The following is an 18,593-nucleotide window of genomic DNA, read 5'->3' on the forward strand; positions in this document are numbered from 1 at the left end:
GGCTCAATAGATTGTTCAGTGTGTAGTACTATACATTGTCTCTCAGTTTGTGAAAATCCTTAGAGAAAACTCTTCTCTAAAAGATGTCTCTCTACTCCAGACAGCTCTGCCTAGGATACTAGGAAATGATCTTTCTGTCATCAGAGTTAGTATCCCGTTAAGTTAATGGACAATTCACACAGAACTGTTGTCTCAGGGTCTGCAAACAAAAGTGTTAAGTTACTGTACCCATTAGCCTCAGAATGGCTGAACCAAGTGTATCTCAGCTGAAGACTTCTATTTATGAAAGCTTAGATTTTGTACACATAAGTTGCACTTTATTTTAACCATGCTACATTTCTGTAGAGGTTGTACAGGAATAAATAGATCCAGGCATGTTTGATGATTACTGAACATTCCCATCAGGAAAAGGAAGAAATTTCTCCGTTTCTTTCACAATGGTGTCAGCACTAGCAGTTGCATTCATATAGCTGTTTTGATTTAGTGATTCACATTGCTGGAAAATCTGTTAGTTTTGTACTGAAATAAGAAGTTAGAATTCCACATGCTTCAAGTGTTTTGTTAAAAAGTGTTGTGGTTTATTTTTTTTAAAGACAATCATGTAAAAAAACCAAAGAGAACTTTTCATAACTTTTACAAGTTTAACCCACATTATTAAAGTCTTTGTAACGTACTTCTTTTCTTTGGTGGTTTTAGCCCTATTTTTTTGAGAAATAGCTCACTCTGTTGAAAAACAGTGAAGTCATAAGACACTCTTGAATGGAAGATACAGAAGGTCAGAATTATAGGGTCAAAATCAGGGTGAGAAATACAGCATGTTTCCAGGGGATGTAGGAACACAGTCGGTTACTTATAATCTGATTTTTCCAGAGCTTGGTATTATCCACACACGTGTAGAAATTGAGTTTCTACCTCCAAAGAACACATGTTCTGAAGCAGGCAGTCATATAGCATAGCATTAAGCAGGTGATGGAATTCTGTATGAATCAATAAAGCGAAAAATAACAAATACTTGTAAATAATTTTCCTTTTAAAATAGCTAATTTTAAAAGTATATTGCCAGTAACCATGGATGCATCTGTTGATTCATCAGTAAAATGAACCTAAGAATGGCTGTTCTTCTTCACAGATTGTGAAAGTTCTGAATTTGTATACTCCAGTTAATGAGTTTGAAGAGAGAGTCTTGGTATCATTTATACGTACAATACAGGTATGGCTATATCTTTTCATCAAAAATCATGTGCCTATTTCTAAGAAACCCTCTCTTGAGCCAAAATAGCTTGTGTCCTTAAATACATTCAGGAATCTGAAGCAAACTAGGCTTTTTAGCTATCATTTTTTAGCTATGTTGAAAAGGTGATGTCAGCCTTAAAATTTTTAGCAATCACAATTTACTGCCTCCAGAATTGCATGAAAATGTTAGTTTCCCTGTCAGTTTAGAAGGTGAGAGGGTTTTGTGTTTATACATCTTTGTGTATGTTATCACACTTGTATGCCAGCTTTTCAAGCGGTAACATTTCTATACACAAATACTTTTGTCAGACCTGCGTCTGCACGAGGAGTTCCAACTGCTTTGAAAACTGAGGCCTATGTTCATTCCAAAGTTCTTCATTTAGCCCTTCTAGATTTATATATTTTGATGACAATGAAATGTTTTGAAAACTGCAAAGAAAAGCAGCCAGTAGAGCAAAATAAAAGAAACAAAGAAATTGAATTACATTACTAGCAGGATAAGGGAGATTGGGAAGGTAGAACTGAGATGAAACTATAATTCTACTTACTGAAAAGATGCGGTTACCAGTTAGTGGGCAAATTCTTCCTTTTGCAGGGAATCTAACTATCTGCAGATTGCGTTGTAAGGGGAAGATACACAGAACTGGAAATGACAAAAGTAACTACAGTTTAATGCCACAATCATTGCAAATGTGTCAGGTCAAGTTAGCATAGAATGTGTGTCTGTACACACGTGTAGCTGTAAGCACAGATGACATACTACCTCTTTGCAAGATGATTATTATCAATGAAGTGGCTAAATGCTAATGTAAACACTTTCTTATCTTTGCAGATGCGTCTGCGAGACAGGAAGGACTCTCCTCAGTTGCTCATGGATGCTAAACACATCTTTCCCGTTACTTTTCCATTTAATCCATCCTCTCTGGCATTAGAAACCATTCAGATCCCAGCCAGCTTGGGCCTGGGCTTCATATCGCGCGTCTGATCCCAAGGATGTACCGTCAGTGTTAGATGGAGAATCCGTTGCCTGATATCTTTACCCGTTAAAACATAGCGAGCCACTGAAAACACATTTTCTGAACAAACAGTCTATGTATGCCCAGATCTGTAGTAAAAGTAGCTGTAAAACAACCTAACAGCACCACAGATTGAAGGCTAATAGAAAGATATGTGTTCGTGTTCAGTCATTGCATTTATGAGGACATCACTGATTCATACATTTCCAGAATATGGAAATTGGGCTTGGACAAAAATTGTGTCTTCAGCTGTCTAGAGACATTTTTAGATCTTTAGTAACATATTTAAATAGTGTAAATTAAACTCCATATGTAATCTTCTCATAGGCAGGGACCAACAGGGACAGTCACAGTCCTGAACATGGAAGACTTGAAAGTAAGGCGTTTTGTAGTAGAATACACAGTCACTTGGGAGCCTGTTACATTTAATTTGTAAAAACTGGAATGGAGAAACACAAACTGGCAATATATAAAATGATTTCTTAAACCACTTCCTTATTTATGTCAGTTTGACATAAATTCTAGTGTTAAGACATATAGCTCACTATGTGCTATAACTTAAATGTTCATTTGTTAGTACTGTGGTTTACCAAGCATACTAAATCGCTGCTGCATATTGTGTTCTTTTACGTGTATGACAGTATCACACTAGGCACTAAAAATAAGATAGTTCATTTTTTTGTTGTCAACCTTATTTACAGTCCGATGCAGCCTGTTATTTTAACTGGATTTTTGCAAATGGTATGAAATAACACCTGTAGAGGAAAATGGTAACTAAGCACAAGTAGCACACTGGAAATTACATGTTTAGTTATTTTTAAAAGTAGTTAGCTAAAAATACAGAATCTTGAAGCAAATGATCAGAACTCAATAATGATTTTAGTATTTATTTAGATTTTGTAGTCTGTCTAATGTTGTTCTTTGTTGGTAGACCCCACAGATGACAGTGTGTATTTGGACTATAATCTCCTTTGGTTTGTTGCCACTTAAAAAAGAAAAAAAAAGCATTTTTTCATACTGGAATTTGAGAGGAAAATCTTAATAGAAAATTTCTGCAGTAGCCCAAGGCTCTCATTCTTTGAAAGGCTGACTAAGAACAACGTTAAGTAGGTTTTGACTATAATGCTGTCATTTGACTATGATTCATGCTGATTTAATCACTGGCAATCCAGAGTGCATAATGAGAAACTGAGTTATTTTGGATGTTGCACATCTTACTAGAAAGATTTTTCTGTCTCACACATCTTGGATCTGCTATATAGAATTCACATTTCACAATGTGCAACGTGAGCGCAGAAGCCTTCCTTAAGGTTCCAGTTCTGAACTTTAAAACAGGTAGTTTGTGGTGTATGGCTCAAATATACATGTAAAAAAAAGCCACACACATTGCTCAATTGCATTGTGCAATATTTTTATGTATTATAATAATTAGCAACTTAGCATTAACATTGATTTCTTTTAAAATATCAAGAAATAATCTAGAGGTACACTATTAGACTATTTGGTACCAATCTGTTTGCCTGCAAACTCAGAGAAAAAAATTCACTGTTAAGCAGATTGAAACATTTCGGTTATGTGTTACTTGAGAGGTAGACATGCTCTTTGTATGGTTGCTAAAATCGTTAGTAAAGACAACCTAAACTTTGCTGGTATCACTTTAAGATGCTCATGCCATCTTATTTTCAAATGCATATGCCCCATATTATGTTTGATGGATCATGCGAGTACTTCCAAGAACCTAATACTGCATTGCATAAATGTTTTGAATGACCTTTGCTGAATCATTTAGATTTAGATGGGTTTCCTGTGCATGGTATACCAAACACTCTTTTTTCAAATGTTACTTGATTTCTGAAACTAGGGCTACTGTTAAGTGGCTCCAAATAAGGTATAATGTAGTTTTCAGACTGTTCGGGGTACTGTACTTGTGAGAATGTAATGGGAAAGCCTTCACATCCAGTAACAAGGTTAGAAAAGAAAATACTTGAGAACATGCTGACCTGAAAATTTTTTCTCCTATTGAAAAACAAACAATTGCCATTACAGTATGTTCATACTGTAGATCAGGAAATGTATCCACTACTTAAGCATTAGTGTATTAAAATGTATGCCTAAATGTATTTTTGTTTATTTTTTAAGTTTGTTTACCTGTAAAAAGCCTTATTGTATCTTGTTTCCTTAAAAAAAGTAGTGGTTAGTAATTTATAGGTATTATCCTTAAACTCAGTGGTTTGACTGGTATTACTTTTATATCACATTAAAAGTATATGCTGCTTGACATGTTTTAAAGGAAAATATTTTTAAGTTGGAATAGATGTGTAATTGGTAATTCATCTAACATTTTACATGGCAGTATTTTACATGCACTTTTCAGAAGTAAAATTTTAGTGTCAGTGTATGATATATCTTTCACCTTAGGACTAATATCTCTTTAACCATGGAATATAATGCAGAATTATTTTAACAACTTTGTTTTTTCCTTTGAATCATTGTTATGCTCTTTTAATGTGGACATATCTTTTATATTTTAATTTATTATCTATTGCTATGATAGATTTTATCGGATGCTGGAAAAATACTTGGCAATGACCCCTTAGAATTATACACAGTTATTCTAGAGATTTTGCACAATAATTACCTCATTCAGTTTGGTGTATTTTTATTCCAGTGATCATTTTATTCTGATGTTTAGGACACAGTCTTCTATCCAAATTTTGAAAAATAACTTCTCAGACTTCAGTCTGGGATGGAATGTGAAAGTGCTTAAGTCTGTAAAATGCGATAAATCTATTCTGTCTATCACAGGAAAAAAATAGGATCAACTTCAATGTTGAAAAGTGGATTGTTATCCAGTAACATTTGTTCCCAACTTGGAAACACCAGCATTTGCAGTTTGAAGGTCTGTGTAATTTGTGATTTAAACTGAACACATTTCAAATACCGTACAAAAACTATGAGTAAACACTTGTTTTTTTAAGATGCTGATACTTCATGTGAAAAATAAAAGCCTTTAAACACAGGTTTTCACTCGATGCCACTACAGTACGTAGATGAAAACCAAAACATTGTCAGAATGACCTGAGCTCTGATCTGTTGTAGTGTCTGATGTTGTACTTAGTAAATGTATGCATCATAAAAACTGTAGCCTAATAGCTATCACTGGAAAATGTTCAAATAAAAATACAACTGTAAGATTTGCTTTGGATTTTTTTTTGTTTGCTTGGTTGGTTGTTCATAAGCTGTGTGCTGGCACAGTCCCCAGACGATCGCACGGGTTCCCTCTACCTTCACGGCAGACCTGGCGTTGACTGCCACGGGAGTGGGGTGAAGTCCGAGGAGTGTATAAATACACACCCAGACACCCACGGCGTGCCATAAACTGCTCTGCGTGTTTGAAAATATTTTGTTCAACATAACCCCATTCTGTTAGGATATTTCGTCACCAAGTATTAACTGTTACTGAAATAATATTTGTAATTGGCTTCTGTGCCATAAGAGCTCTTCGGTGCCAGGCAGGCAGGGAGGGCTACTGGGCCTCCGGGCATCATCCAACTGCCAAAGCCTCGTACTGTGGTTATTCCTATCTTTTTCCTCATAAAGGACATTTAAATATAATACCTATTAGTGCCCTAAGCTTACTAAATGCAATCTGAGTTATTTTTATCTTATTCTAGGCTTGTTAGAGAAACTCCTTCATGTTGTTTTATCGGAAGGTGATTAACGTTTCTGTTGTTTTTCCCTACTGAGTCAGGAATGGCTCCCCTCGTGATCCCCCTGGCAGCTGGAGCAGCATTATTCCTAATCACTACAAGAAGCATCCAAGATGCCAGCTTTGCCCGTGTGGTAATTGGGACTACACCTCATCTCCACTATACTTATATACCTGTCAAAATTAAGAGCTAGCCTGCAGACTGCCCGCATAAAAAGCCCCACACAGTTCGGAATGCTTTGATCACCTGCTCCGGGTCACTGAGGCGAGCAGAGCGCCTCAGCTGTGCCGACGGCGGGGAACCGCCTTCCTGCCCCGCGGGGAAGGGCCGTGCCCAGGCGGGACAAGCCCAGGATGGGGGCCGGGCCGCTTCCCCACGCCTCGGGGGTGGTGGCCGAGGGCGGACCGTGGCCCCTTGCGGAACCTGCCGCACCACTGTGTCCCCGCTGCCGGCCCGGAGCGGCGGCGGCGACGACGGCTTTGTCCCCATGGCGCTGGCGGAGCTCTACACCCAGGTGAGCGGGGCGGGGAGCGGCCCTGAAGAGCACTGGACCGCCATGGCAGGGGCGGCGCCTGAGGGGAAGGGGGGCGACGGTCGTCCCGCGAGGAACCGACTGCCGCCCGCTGAGGGGCAGGGGAAGGAGAGGGGTGACCAGGCTGGGGGAGTAATGCTGAGCTCGCCGGAGTGTGCTTGTGCATTTTGTGCTTCCTGGGGTTGTGGCGGCGCGTTAAAACGTTGAGTCGGTTGTGTTGCTGATAGAGTTCGCTGGCTTGGACCTGATGGAGGAACGCGTCTGCGGTGTGTGAGGATGCATCGCCTGTGCCGGGCAGCGGAGCGGCTATGAAACCCCAGGGCAGCATAGGAAAATGCCGCTTCTTTTGGAGAGAAATACTTTTTGAGACTTTTGGTCTTTAGGTGTAGGTCTCTGATGTGGTAGCCAGCGATTAGACGATTTTAGCAGCACTTCCCTGGCCACTTAATCGTGGAGTGCTCGCTCTTTTTGTTATGCAAATATTGACTATGTTTGGCAGAACTTGACACTAAAGCAAAGATTCTTCCTTATTGCGGCTCCTGTATTTTTTGCACAATTTTTCTCACTAGAGTGTTGTGACGTATAACTTGTTTGCTTAGCTTTGAATAACAAAAATAACACGCATACGTTGCTGCTTTATGAGCCTGTGTCTCTTCTATCGCAAAAGCAGCTGCCATAGTAAACTCCCATTTAGCCCTGTGCTGCGCTGGGATTTATTCATTTGTTGTGTTAGTACCGCACTCTGAGCAGTTGAAAGAACAAATGGGGGGTTTTTAATCAGGAATAATGTTGGGCAGGTGAAGGGCAGGAAGGAATGTGGGTGTAACTTGATACGAAAATGAGCAAACTCTCTTCTGTTTACTTGCAAGGCAGGGTTTGGAGAAACTGAGCTTTGGTAGGCTGGGTGCGTTTGCCAATGGAGGCTCCTGGCACTGCAGGGACCTTTTCCGAAGAATCAGTACTTTGATCACATGCTTTTTCTTCCTTTTTCTTGTCGGTGACCTAGTGCAATTCACTTTCTTACCTGGAAACAAGTGCCCCCGAGGTTATTTGGTGGTGATATTCTTGACTCTTATAGAATAACAGCAAATAATTCAGTTTAACAGCTGTGAATAGTAAGTATTTTTTATAAGCCAGGAAATCAGCATAGTGTAGGAATGACACAACAGTCAATTAGACACACATGGAAAAAGCAAAGTTAAAACTGATTTCACTTAGCCATGTCTTTCATTTGCCTGTTAAATAGATACTCATGAAGCTGGGTTTTTCTCCCTCTGGTTAGATAGATGAAAACATTGTCATCATATTGGTTTGGGGTTGTTTAGGAAAGGTCTCTGTGATTTTTGGATATTGCATGGAAGAATTCAATCGTGCTGAAGGCATCAGCAAAGAGGTATCGTGAAAGTGGCTGAGGTTTCGATTAGTGTTCATCACCTGACATACATGCCAGGTTGGCATAGGGTTGACCAGAAAGGCAGATCTCCATCCTTAGAGATACTGAAAACTCAACTGGAGAGGTCACTGAACCACCCAAGCTAACTTACAGGACATACCCGTCAAAGTCCCTCTTACCCTAAATCGTTTGGAGTTGGGAACTACTGTTGAGGTACAGTGCAGTTGGTAGGGACCTCTGTAGGTACCCACCATCGGTGGTGTGTTCAGCAGGGTCCTCGAGGCGGACACCCTCATGTTCTGAGGATCTGCTGGAGCTTCCACGGCTTCCTCCAAATTAGGAGAAAAGTAATTTGTGCCAAAACCAACAGTTGCCACACCAAAGTGAGAAGGTGTGCGAGTCTCCAAGGTGTCTGTGGCTATGCTAACACTTCATGAAATTCTTGACTAATGTTAACTTTTCAAATAAGCAGCTGCAGCAGTTCTCATGGGTTTGTTTAAACACAGTTGGTTTAAACTGGCCATGATTATAGCTAGGGTAGGGGAATCAAATGAAGGGTTCTGGCCATCAAAGCAGGAGGATGCTGGAAGAAGATTATATGGCATGTTGGGCTGTGCAAGTAGGAACTGAATGGTTCTGTGCTCTCTAGTGTTACTTTATCACAAATTAGAGGAGAGATGGCCTATAAGAAACTCAGTACTAGTATGTACTGGTGATTTTCAGGCTTTTTTCCTGACATCACTGTCCTTCCTCCCGTCCTCTCCTTACATCCAAATATAGTCTTCAATGTTATCTTCATTGCCGTCTGAGATACACGCTATATGGTATAAAAAGTATTTTGCACCCAGATTTAAGGAAGATGGTGATATGTCAGAAGTGATCTCAAACTGCGAATCCCTGAACAGAAGTGATTTCAATGTTACTAAACCCAGTATCTAATAACACGTAGTTGTTGTGTTAGGGAAGCTTTTAGGGACAACGCCACTTTGTCAAACCCTGGCAGGATGAGATGGACACACTTCACTTTGGTGATGAAATTCCTGACTTACTGAGGTTGCCACTGCTTCAGCATTTTAACTTCCGCATAGGAGAACCAGATGGTTCAAACAGCCTAATTTACATTTAAACATTTATGCAGAGGTAATTCTGTTGTTTCAATTCTTCAAATACCTTAAAATAATTAAGATTCCTCTGCTTCCATTAGAAATTAGTACTTTTAGGAAGGATGTTCTCTTCCTGCGGCAGAGCTAAAGTACCTTACTGGAACTGAACTAAGCGAAGCTAGCTGATTGCTTATAAAGAAAGAACCTGTTGGTGGTCTTTGAAGTTCGCCCTACAACAGGAGAAGAAATTGTTTGGAGGTTGCACTTCAGACCCCTTAGAAGAAAAGTAACTGTGCGGTCTTTCTTGTGTATTCATCCGTACCCATGGCAAAATGCTTCCTAAGTTCAGTATCCTATATTTGAATTCAGGGAAGTGATTGTCTAAATTCCACTAAGTGAGATGCTTTCTCTGGTACTTGCACATTTGAAATCTCCTAGAAATCAGGGCTCTGCCACAAGTGTATTTTATTCTCCTTGTTCCGTGTTAGGGGGTTTGAAGAGCCTGGCAACAGTCTGGCTCTTGTTCACCTTACTGTGCTCTGTTCTGCAGACTTTACACTAAACAGCAGTAGAACAAGCATGTCCGAGATTGTCTGTGCTCTTTTTTTTTTCTTCTTTTTTTTCCTTTCCTTTCGTGAAGAATAAACCACAAAAATATAGCCTGCTGAAAGGGTCAGAGCTAATAATAATCCCCAAAAATTCTGGCATCCAGTTCAGCTTTTTGGTTGCACTTGATGTTTGAAGACTTTTTTTTTTTTGTGCTAGTCTAGTATTATGATAATAGCTAAGCTAACTATTGTCTTGTTTTTCCATTGTAGTACAATAGGGTTTGGATCCCTGATAATGAAGAAGTTTGGCAGTCTGCAGAAATCACAAAAAACTACAAAGCTGGAGACCGTTTTCTCCATGTGCAATTAGAAGATGGAACTGTAAGGAGAAAAGCCTTAATTTATTATGGAGTTTGCTGAGATATGTTTATGTAGAAACATAGGACACACCATTACAGGATCTAAATGACTTGTCCTTATTTTATGTTAACCCTGCAGTGACCAGAATTTTATCATATTGAAATTTGTACAGTAACCAGCTGTTACCTAAAAATATGACGAGTGCAATTCTACTATCTGTGCCACATTAGTATAGAACACTTACCTTGAAGAAGAAAGATCGCTTCACTTCTGAAACAAACACTGAAACTCATCTTAAGTCGAAGTAAATCGGAAATGCAAGACAGGCATAAATAGTTCTCAGGGAGCTAGCTGTTGCTTTTTTCCCTAAAGTTGTTGCTTTATGGAGGATCTGTTAATTTTAATATCTGAGTTCTTTACAGATTTAACATTTTGAAAACAGTATACTGTATTTCTGCATTCCTGTTCTTAACAAGTATTAAATGTATGATTAAATGGATTTGCTGAAAGAAACAGAAGTGAGTTTTAAACTTTGTGTAAATAAAACTGAAGGGTTGCGAGTAAGGGTAGTTTTAGAGCTGACTTAAGTTCTGGCCAGGTGTTTACTTTCATTCAGTTGCAGCTGGTCTCCTGTTTTCATCTGTACTTGAAATATGCATGTGTTTAGAGAGCTAAACGCATTTCCCATTTTTGCAGATTTCAATACAAAATATCATAAATAAGCAGAAAGTAGCTTGCTTTTTAATAAGCAACGAAGAGCTCCATCTTACTTTCATGATCTCCAAGTCCCCTCAGTTCAGTGGGATGTACGGAATTGATGAAATACAAGATCAGACAGGGCTCGATCAACCCTGTAACTTTGTGTAAAGGTAGAAGATCAATTAGCATTTATGCAAACACAATGCATTTTATGGTACTTCAAGTCATTTTTGTTGACAGGAACTGAATTACCCTGTTGATCCAGCTGCTTTGCCACCCCTACGAAATCCTGACATCCTTGTTGGTGAAAATGATCTCACTGCACTTAGCTATCTCCATGAACCAGCTGTTCTACACAATCTTAAAGTTCGTTTTGTGGAGTCTAAGCTTATCTACACCTATAGTGGTAAGCAAAGTAAAATGCAGGTTTTAAAAAAAAATTCTTAAAAAAAAAATAAATCTTGGGTTAGTTTGCAATATGATGTGAGCAATGTTTTCCTCAAGCGTATTTTAACTCATTTGAGGTAACTTGTTTTTGTATGAGTGTAGACTTGTTTGTTGATCAGGATCTCCCACCTCGTTTAGAAAATACTGCCACTTTGTATCAGTTTAACTGTTTTCGAAAACTGGCATTTCATTGAACTAACATGTTTTATTTTTGTTTTGTACACTTGGTTGTAGGAATAATTTTGGTTGCAATAAACCCCTATAAACAGTTGCCAATATATGGAGATGCTATTATCCATGCATATAGCGGGCAAAACATGGGGGACATGGATCCACATATATTCGCTGTGGCAGAAGAAGCGTACAAGCAAATGGCAAGGTTCAGTATGTTGCTTAATGTCTGTAAATAACACTTGAAGTCTAGTGCCGGTGTTAATTGTAATTTAATTTAACCGTGTATGTGCCATTGGCTATTAAGAATCCCTTTGAATGGTTAACTTAACTATAGGAGGAATAATTCCAGCTGAGGAATTTCTAAACTCATAACTATTTTCATTCTTGATGAGGGGCGAAACACTGTCTTAGCTGAGTGAATAGCAATGACGTCAGCCTAGAGGTTACAACCAAAGAGCAGTAAGAGAAGAGCAGATGAAAGATGGAACTGATGTGAGAGTTGACCGCAGCTGTGTTTTCACACATTTGTTTCATACATATATATAATTCTTACATTTATACATGCATTTAGACATGTCTGATTTAAACTGTCTGATTATTTGGTTTTAGAAATAACAAAAATCAGTCTATTATAGTCAGTGGAGAATCAGGAGCTGGGAAGACTGTGTCTGCAAGATACACGATGAGATACTTTGCCACTGTGAGTAAGTCAAGCAGCAATGCACATGTGGAGGATAAAGTACTGGCATCTAATCCAATAACTGAGGTAGGTTTCAGAGAATATCCATCAAGCCTGTACTTGTCGAGGAGAGAATTCTGAGAGCTGCTGGGAATCTTTGTTTGCAATCTTTAGGGATGTTTTAGCTGCCTGAGTTAGATATCTAAATTAGAAGTTTAGCATCTCAGTGTTACTGATGGAAGGAGGTAGTCAGCTTCAGGAACACCCAGGTTCTGCCTAATTTACCAGTGGCCCTTTGGAGGCACTAGTTTGTCTCCAGAGTTTTGTCTGACCGCATCCTGTTAATTAGATGATGGGAAAACAATATTGAACAAGTTGTTTGTTAATTGGAATAGAAACTGGTTAAGGTTCCTTATGGTGGGAAAACATACTTTGTCTAATTCTCAGTTTATGTACTGTTATACTATTTGACTTGAGGCTTATTTTCAAATGTGGGCCTCAAAATTTAAATCTCACAGCTCAATGCTGAGATTGATCCTTGCACACCTTTGATTTTAGGAACTTGTAGTTGAGTCGTGTTTTCACAAAGTTATTCTTATGAAAGATGCAAGTAAAATTCTGAAAGTGCGTAATTTTTGCAGGCTGTTGGCAATGCAAAAACCACGCGGAATGATAATAGCAGTCGATTTGGAAAATACACTGAAATCAGTTTTGATCAGAGTTACCAAATCATTGGAGCTAACATGAGAACATACCTGCTTGAGAAATCCAGAGTTGTCTTTCAGGTGGGTAAAATAAAGTTAAAATCAGTCAATGTCAGTATAGCTGCTAATGTGCTATCCTTTTACTAGTTTCACATAAACATTTTTTACGTGAAGTTCTGAATAGTATGTCTAATCAGCATTTGATTTATTTTTTAATAGGAGCTAATCTTATTTATAAGAAGCTAATTTATTCCATGTTCTTCTTTATGTTAGGTGGAGGATGTAGCCCAGGGACAATTCCCTGACATAAGTGCAAGAAGTATTTGAGAAATCTGTAACTCTCAGTCACAATAGCAACGTATGCCAATTGTATCTGGAAGGGAACAATGTATATAGGGCAGAGGGGATCTGGGTAAAAAACTGGCTGAAGATTTATAAGGCCAGGGCTTATTGCATGTGACTCACTACAGTGTCAGAGCATAATTGTGATAATCTACTAAAGAAAGCATTTAATTTTATAAAGCTGTTTTTACAAACTTTTCCTTTTTAGTAGTATTGCAACTTTATAAGTACTATGAAAAATACTTCTATATATCTGCTGCCTGAAAGATGGTTTGAAAATAGAGAGTTTTCTGAGTTACCACGGGGCAGTGTTTCAGCTGGCACTCCTACTCAGTTGTTCATTACAATATTTGTCTTATTAGTAGATGGTTATTCAAGCAGAAGAAATTACTAGAGTTACAGACTTGGGGAAGGAACGCAGCATATCGGTAATAGAAATAAAATAGACTTGAATTCATCACTTTCAAAGCTCTCGTTGAAGAGTAAGATGTGCCATTTTAATATTGGTGAATTTGTTTGCCAAACTATGCTGCAGCAGAATTTAGCCTTCAAGTGTCACTATCTCTTTACAGTAGTGTTGAATATTGAATGTTTCCTTGGTTGGTGGGTTTTTTGTTTTGGGGTTTTTTGTTTGTTTTTTCTTTCTGTAATGGTATTCTTTGCTTTAATTTACAGTCAGAGAATGAGAGAAATTACCATATATTTTATCAGTTGTGTGCATCTGCTATGCAACCTGAATTTAAGCATCTTAAATTGGGTAGGTGTCAAGACAATAATCTACTGTTTGTTTTTGCAGTGCAGTATTTTGAAGACTGGATTTTTCAAATGCTAGGATGTTAAGTGCTTTATAGCATAAATCTCACGAACTTACAATGGGACTTGCATTTTTAAGTCACTTAGCTATTAATCCTGCTTATATTGAACTTGCTAGCAAATCCCTAGTAACTTGAGGAGCGCATGACACTTTATTCTAATACTTTCTGTAGTGACAGATGCCATAATGACAGTTTAAGGGCTTGATTCATTTATCTACAGAGAAGCTTTAATGGCACCTGGGAGAAGCAGACTGTGGGTATATGTTTACTCAGTCTTCATTTCTGGTTGTGTATTAGATTAAGTATTAAACTTGCAAGGAATTATGAATACCAATTAGTGTCAGCTTAACTGAATTAGGTGCATGGATTTCTCTCAGAAAAAGAGGACCTCCGGCTTTTTGCTGAAGAGCTGTCATCTGATAGCATCTTTAATTTTGTCGTGTTACAAGAGTCTTTAACAAGTGGCTATCCCCAGTCCCAAATTTTCCAGCATTACAAGTTTTGCTTCTTATTTATAGGAAGTGCAGAAGAATTTAACTACACGAGCATGGGTGGCAGCACAGTAATAGAAGGAGTTGATGACAGAGCAAATATGCTGGAGACTCAGAAGACATTTGCCTTACTGGGTATGTTCTTGGGAGTACCTTTTCAATAGATTTAAAAATTGTGGGTTCTTTTCTGAAATGGGCAAAGGCAGATGATTTCTGAAACGTCCAAAACTTTAGTAGTAATTACCAAAATAATTTCTTTCATAGCTTATCCGTTGCACTGTTGGTCTGTTTTAAAAGCACTAGGCAAGAGCAAATGGCTGTTAGCAATTGGTGTTCATTGTTAATGGTCAAAATCATGAAGGGCTGGAGTCTTCTTGGCCCTTAAGCTAACATGCGGTGACAGAAGTGGAATTGGAAGCTTCTGTGCCCCTATATGGCTTATGTGAAAGCCAAATCAGACTTGAGCTGGCACTTGGGGAGGTACGGGAATTTATGCCTAATATCTCATCAGATCAGAAAGGCAGAAAGTAGGCAGGACCAAGGCTTTGCATAGTAGTCTGCAGAGATGCTATACAACTCTTGGCTACACAACAAAACAAGTAATTCAGCATTGTGCTATTTTAAATAATTGTACTGTTTCTGAGTATTTAAATAATCAAGAATTGTTTTTTTAGGTCTGAAAGTGGATTTTCAGATGGATGTTTTTAAAATGCTGGCAGCAATCCTACACTTAGGCGATGTGGAAGTAACAGCTGTTGGAGATGAGAGATCATCCATCAGTGTAAGGAAGTAGCTGATTCACATACCAGCGTTTTCTTTTATATTCTATGCCAAAAGTCCTTTAGCAGTAGTTTTTCTCGTTTCTGGGGCTCAGAGCACCATTAAATCTGGTATACTACGCTTGAGAGATTTTTCCATCTTCATATGTATAGAATCATCACAAGTGTTTATGCGAATCCTGTTTTGTGCCCAGGTTCAGAAAGTCTGAACAAAAGGCAAAATGTGGCTGAGCGCCCCATATCCAATTGATCCATAGCTGTTGGAGAAGCCATTTGGGACTGTCTGCAGGATACGGGAAACAGTTTGTCACAGCTGCTCAGAATGTGTCCCAGCAGATTGTACAAGTCTAAAAAGCAAGGACACCTAAACATCGACTAAAGAAATTTTTCCTTTCAACATCTTAATCCAAAGCATCTCATCCAGTCTAAGTTTTTCTCTCTTTGTCAGGACCTCTCTCCAGTATTACTTGCTTTAGCTGCTCTTGATATTTTGCCAGATGAAGAAGTGAACAGAACCCCTTGTCTATTTAAAAATAAATTTGATGTAAGTGGTGCCAGGATTTCGCTGTCTAGACAACAGTTAAAGTATTAAATGTAACTAATAATATTTATTTATCTTCTTTAAAGCTGGAAGATAAACATCTCAATATATTCTGTGAACTTCTGGATTTAAACTGTAACAAAATGGCACAGTGGTTGTGTCACCGAAAGATTATCACTACCTCAGAGACTGTAATAAAGCCAATGACAAGAGCTCAGGCTGTTAATGCACGGGATGCTCTGGCAAAGAAGATCTATTCTCATGTATTTGATTTTATCGTGGAAAGAATTAACCAAGCTTTGCAGTACCCTGGCAAACAACATACTTTTATTGGTGTTTTGGACATTTATGGGTAAGAATGTCTCTGGACACAAATTTAAGTTCTGCCTTTTCTTTGGAGTTAAGAAGCACTCTTCAATTTGTGCTGCTAATGAATTTGGAGCATTTTGCTTTACTAAAAGGTCATAGTCATGTAAGTTCTGTAGCATCTGGAGTAGTGGAAATGTTTGGCACCTATAAATACTAGTATTTTTTATGAATGAGCTTTACGTTTTTGATATGAGATACGGATTTATTTTTTTAGCTCTGTTATGTCTGGAAACATTAACTTCTAGGGAAATTTTGAAATGCCTTAGCATCTTGATTAGCCTTGCAGCAATTTAATTTTCTTAGAAATAGTAGGATCGCTCCAAAGTCTTAGAAGGATACTACCATTTGTATTTAAATGTCAAGGGAATTTTTTTTTCCTCTAACACTGTTGCATCACCTAATCTTTTTACGTATTCGACGTGTGTTTCAGCTTTGAAACATTTGATGTGAACAGTTTTGAACAATTTTGTATCAATTATGCTAATGAAAAACTGCAGCAGCAATTTAACCTGGTATGTTCTTTCATTTGTTATAGTTCTTTATCTTATTTTGCTTCGGTTTTGAAATTGTCAATGATGGATATTAGTAAATGCTATTTGTATTTGAGTAGTGGATATTTCTGGGTAATGGCTATCCAGTAATAGACAAAAATATTTTATTTTTATATATATACACACACATATATATAAAAACAAAATTTTCTGAGTTTATTTTCTTACAAGACAGACATATACTACACAACAAAATATATAAATATTTTTTCTATCTTATATATACAATCACACACATGCACACATTGTATATATTTGCTTCCTTAATTGTAACCTTACATTTTCCTAATTTTCACATATCTAGCATGTCTTTAAACTTGAACAAGAAGAATATATGAAGGAAGATATCCCATGGACTTTAATAGACTTCTATGACAACCAGCCTGTCATTGACCTTATTGAAGCTAAAATGGGAATTTTAGAACTTCTGGATGAAGAGTGCTTGGTAACTTAATTCTTGTATTTGTGAGGCCATAAAAAAGCTTGTGGGTTAATTCATATTTTGTTCCTTTTAAATGGGAAGTAGAGCATTTTCCTTATAAAAGGAATTTTATTGTTTGCTCTCTGTTTGGTAATTTTAATTGTAAGCCACTTAAGTCTATTTTTATTGTATAAAATTAAGAACCTAAAACTAGATTCTTACCCAGAATCTAACCCAGCAACTAGATTTCTTCACTGTGAGAATAGTGCAGTACTAGAACAGGTTAAGCAGAGGTGCAGTGGGATCCCCATCCTTGGATACTTCTCAGATTTGAGTTCAAATGGAAGCTGAATCTAGTGTTGGTGGTAGTCTTGCTCCAAGCAGGAATTTGGACTACCTGGTCTACAGAGGTCTCTTCCACCAATGTTTCTACAACTCAGTTATTCCATGACTCACTAATTTTGGTACAAAAAAACAGTCTTCCTTTCCTCTTTTGTAAGTTCTTGTTGAATGCACCAAACCTACATCTTTGCTTTTTCCTCTTTCGTCTTACTACTTATTTCTCTGTGCTTCTCTCCTGACTGTAGCGATTCCTGAATCTATGTTTTTTTTCTCCTCCATATATGTAGTTCCCTTCGGCTTCCGAACCTATTGAAGTAGCTTTTTCAGTGAAGAACAGGGCAGGGAAAGGTGAGCCCTCTTAAAATGGTCTCTAGAAGGTGCTTTGGAGATATTGGCAAGTTGTACTTCTCAGAATCCAAACTGTGGAGTAATATGGGAGAAATTGGGAAATATTCCCCAACACAGTAGCTCATCTGTTATTCTGCATGTTAGCATTCTCAGGGATCAGATTGTCCCTGATTGCAGGTAGCATCCTCTCAGGACAAAATGATTTATGACTCATCAGAGAATTAACTCTCATTAATATAACCTTCTTTCTTAAAATTATTTGCTACAGGGAGCTAAAGGACAAAAAAACCTGGTTGTTATCAGGCCTTGTAACTCACTGAAGATGCATTATTCAGGCAGAATTTATTGATAGTAAGCAGTTTTGCTGGTTTTAGCAGTCCAGCAGAGTTTTGTTAAAGAGATTGCCCTTCTCATTTTTACAGTTACCTCATGGAACAGATGAAAACTGGCTTCAAAAGCTATATAATAATTTTGTCAATAAAAATGCACTCTTTGAAAAGCCAAGGATGTCAAACACATCTTTCATCGTGCAACACTTTGCTGATAAGGTAGAGTATAAACAACCCAGTATTATTTCACCCTTTTTTTAGCAGTAGCTCATTCAGAAAAGAAGCAAACTTAGAAAATAGAGGAAATATTAACCACACTTGTTTGGAACTTCTATAAAATCTATCTTCAATACATAGTACTATTTATTTTTTGGTAATACTGCCTTTAATGTGCCATTTAAACAAACATAAGAAGTGCTTAAGATAATGAATTTGAGAGTATAAAAGATAAGGCAGAAAAAGAGAGCAACGTATAAATAAAACAGTTAAGTTTGTAGTCTGTACACATTTTAGTCTCTGTTAGTTACATGTCAAATGTAGTATTCCTTTTTTTGTATTTTTATTTGAAATCATAGAATAATGAAGAGAGGAGGAAAGAAATTCCTGATGAAGGCAGAAGGAAATTGCAGTTGATAGTGGATTCTGACAGTTTGTCCTGCTTCTAAAT

At 37.8% G+C, this 18,593-nt stretch overlaps 2 protein-coding genes across 11 annotated transcripts in view; both read left to right on the plus strand.

Moving 5' to 3' along the window:
• The window catches only part of MYO5A (myosin VA), a 103,385-nt gene extending 97,939 nt beyond the window's left edge, over positions 1 to 5,446 (plus strand). For all 8 annotated transcript variants that reach the window (XM_054836821.1, XM_054836825.1, XM_054836822.1 and 5 more), the window contains 2 exons: positions 1,130 to 1,210; positions 2,066 to 5,446. In XM_054836821.1, the coding sequence (XP_054692796.1) occupies positions 1,130 to 1,210; positions 2,066 to 2,218 (234 nt within the window). In that variant the 3' untranslated portion in view covers positions 2,219 to 5,446. The remainder of the gene's footprint in view (positions 1 to 1,129; positions 1,211 to 2,065) is intronic.
• A 917-nt stretch (positions 5,447 to 6,363) lies between these two features.
• The window catches only part of MYO5C (myosin VC), a 37,609-nt gene continuing 25,379 nt past the window's right edge, over positions 6,364 to 18,593 (plus strand). For 2 of the 3 annotated variants that reach the window (XM_054837315.1, XM_054837316.1), the window contains exons 1-13: positions 6,364 to 6,473; positions 9,806 to 9,916; positions 10,835 to 11,000; positions 11,276 to 11,420; positions 11,825 to 11,981; positions 12,536 to 12,679; positions 13,616 to 13,697; positions 14,274 to 14,381; positions 14,921 to 15,027; positions 15,653 to 15,918; positions 16,366 to 16,447; positions 16,791 to 16,931; positions 18,020 to 18,145. In XM_054837315.1, coding sequence (XP_054693290.1) covers positions 6,447 to 6,473; positions 9,806 to 9,916; positions 10,835 to 11,000; positions 11,276 to 11,420; positions 11,825 to 11,981; positions 12,536 to 12,679; positions 13,616 to 13,697; positions 14,274 to 14,381; positions 14,921 to 15,027; positions 15,653 to 15,918; positions 16,366 to 16,447; positions 16,791 to 16,931; positions 18,020 to 18,145 — 1,662 coding nt within the window. In that variant the 5' untranslated portion in view covers positions 6,364 to 6,446. Of the gene's footprint in view, positions 6,474 to 9,805; positions 9,917 to 10,834; positions 11,001 to 11,275; positions 11,426 to 11,824; positions 11,982 to 12,535; positions 12,680 to 13,615; positions 13,698 to 14,273; positions 14,382 to 14,920; positions 15,028 to 15,652; positions 15,919 to 16,365; positions 16,448 to 16,790; positions 16,932 to 18,019; positions 18,146 to 18,593 lie in introns of those variants that run through there. The other variant, XM_054837317.1, reaches the window with a different exon arrangement.

Source organism: Grus americana, chromosome 10 (assembly GCF_028858705.1).
Source record: "Grus americana isolate bGruAme1 chromosome 10, bGruAme1.mat, whole genome shotgun sequence".
In the NCBI taxonomy this organism is placed as follows: Eukaryota; Metazoa; Chordata; class Aves; order Gruiformes; family Gruidae; genus Grus; species Grus americana.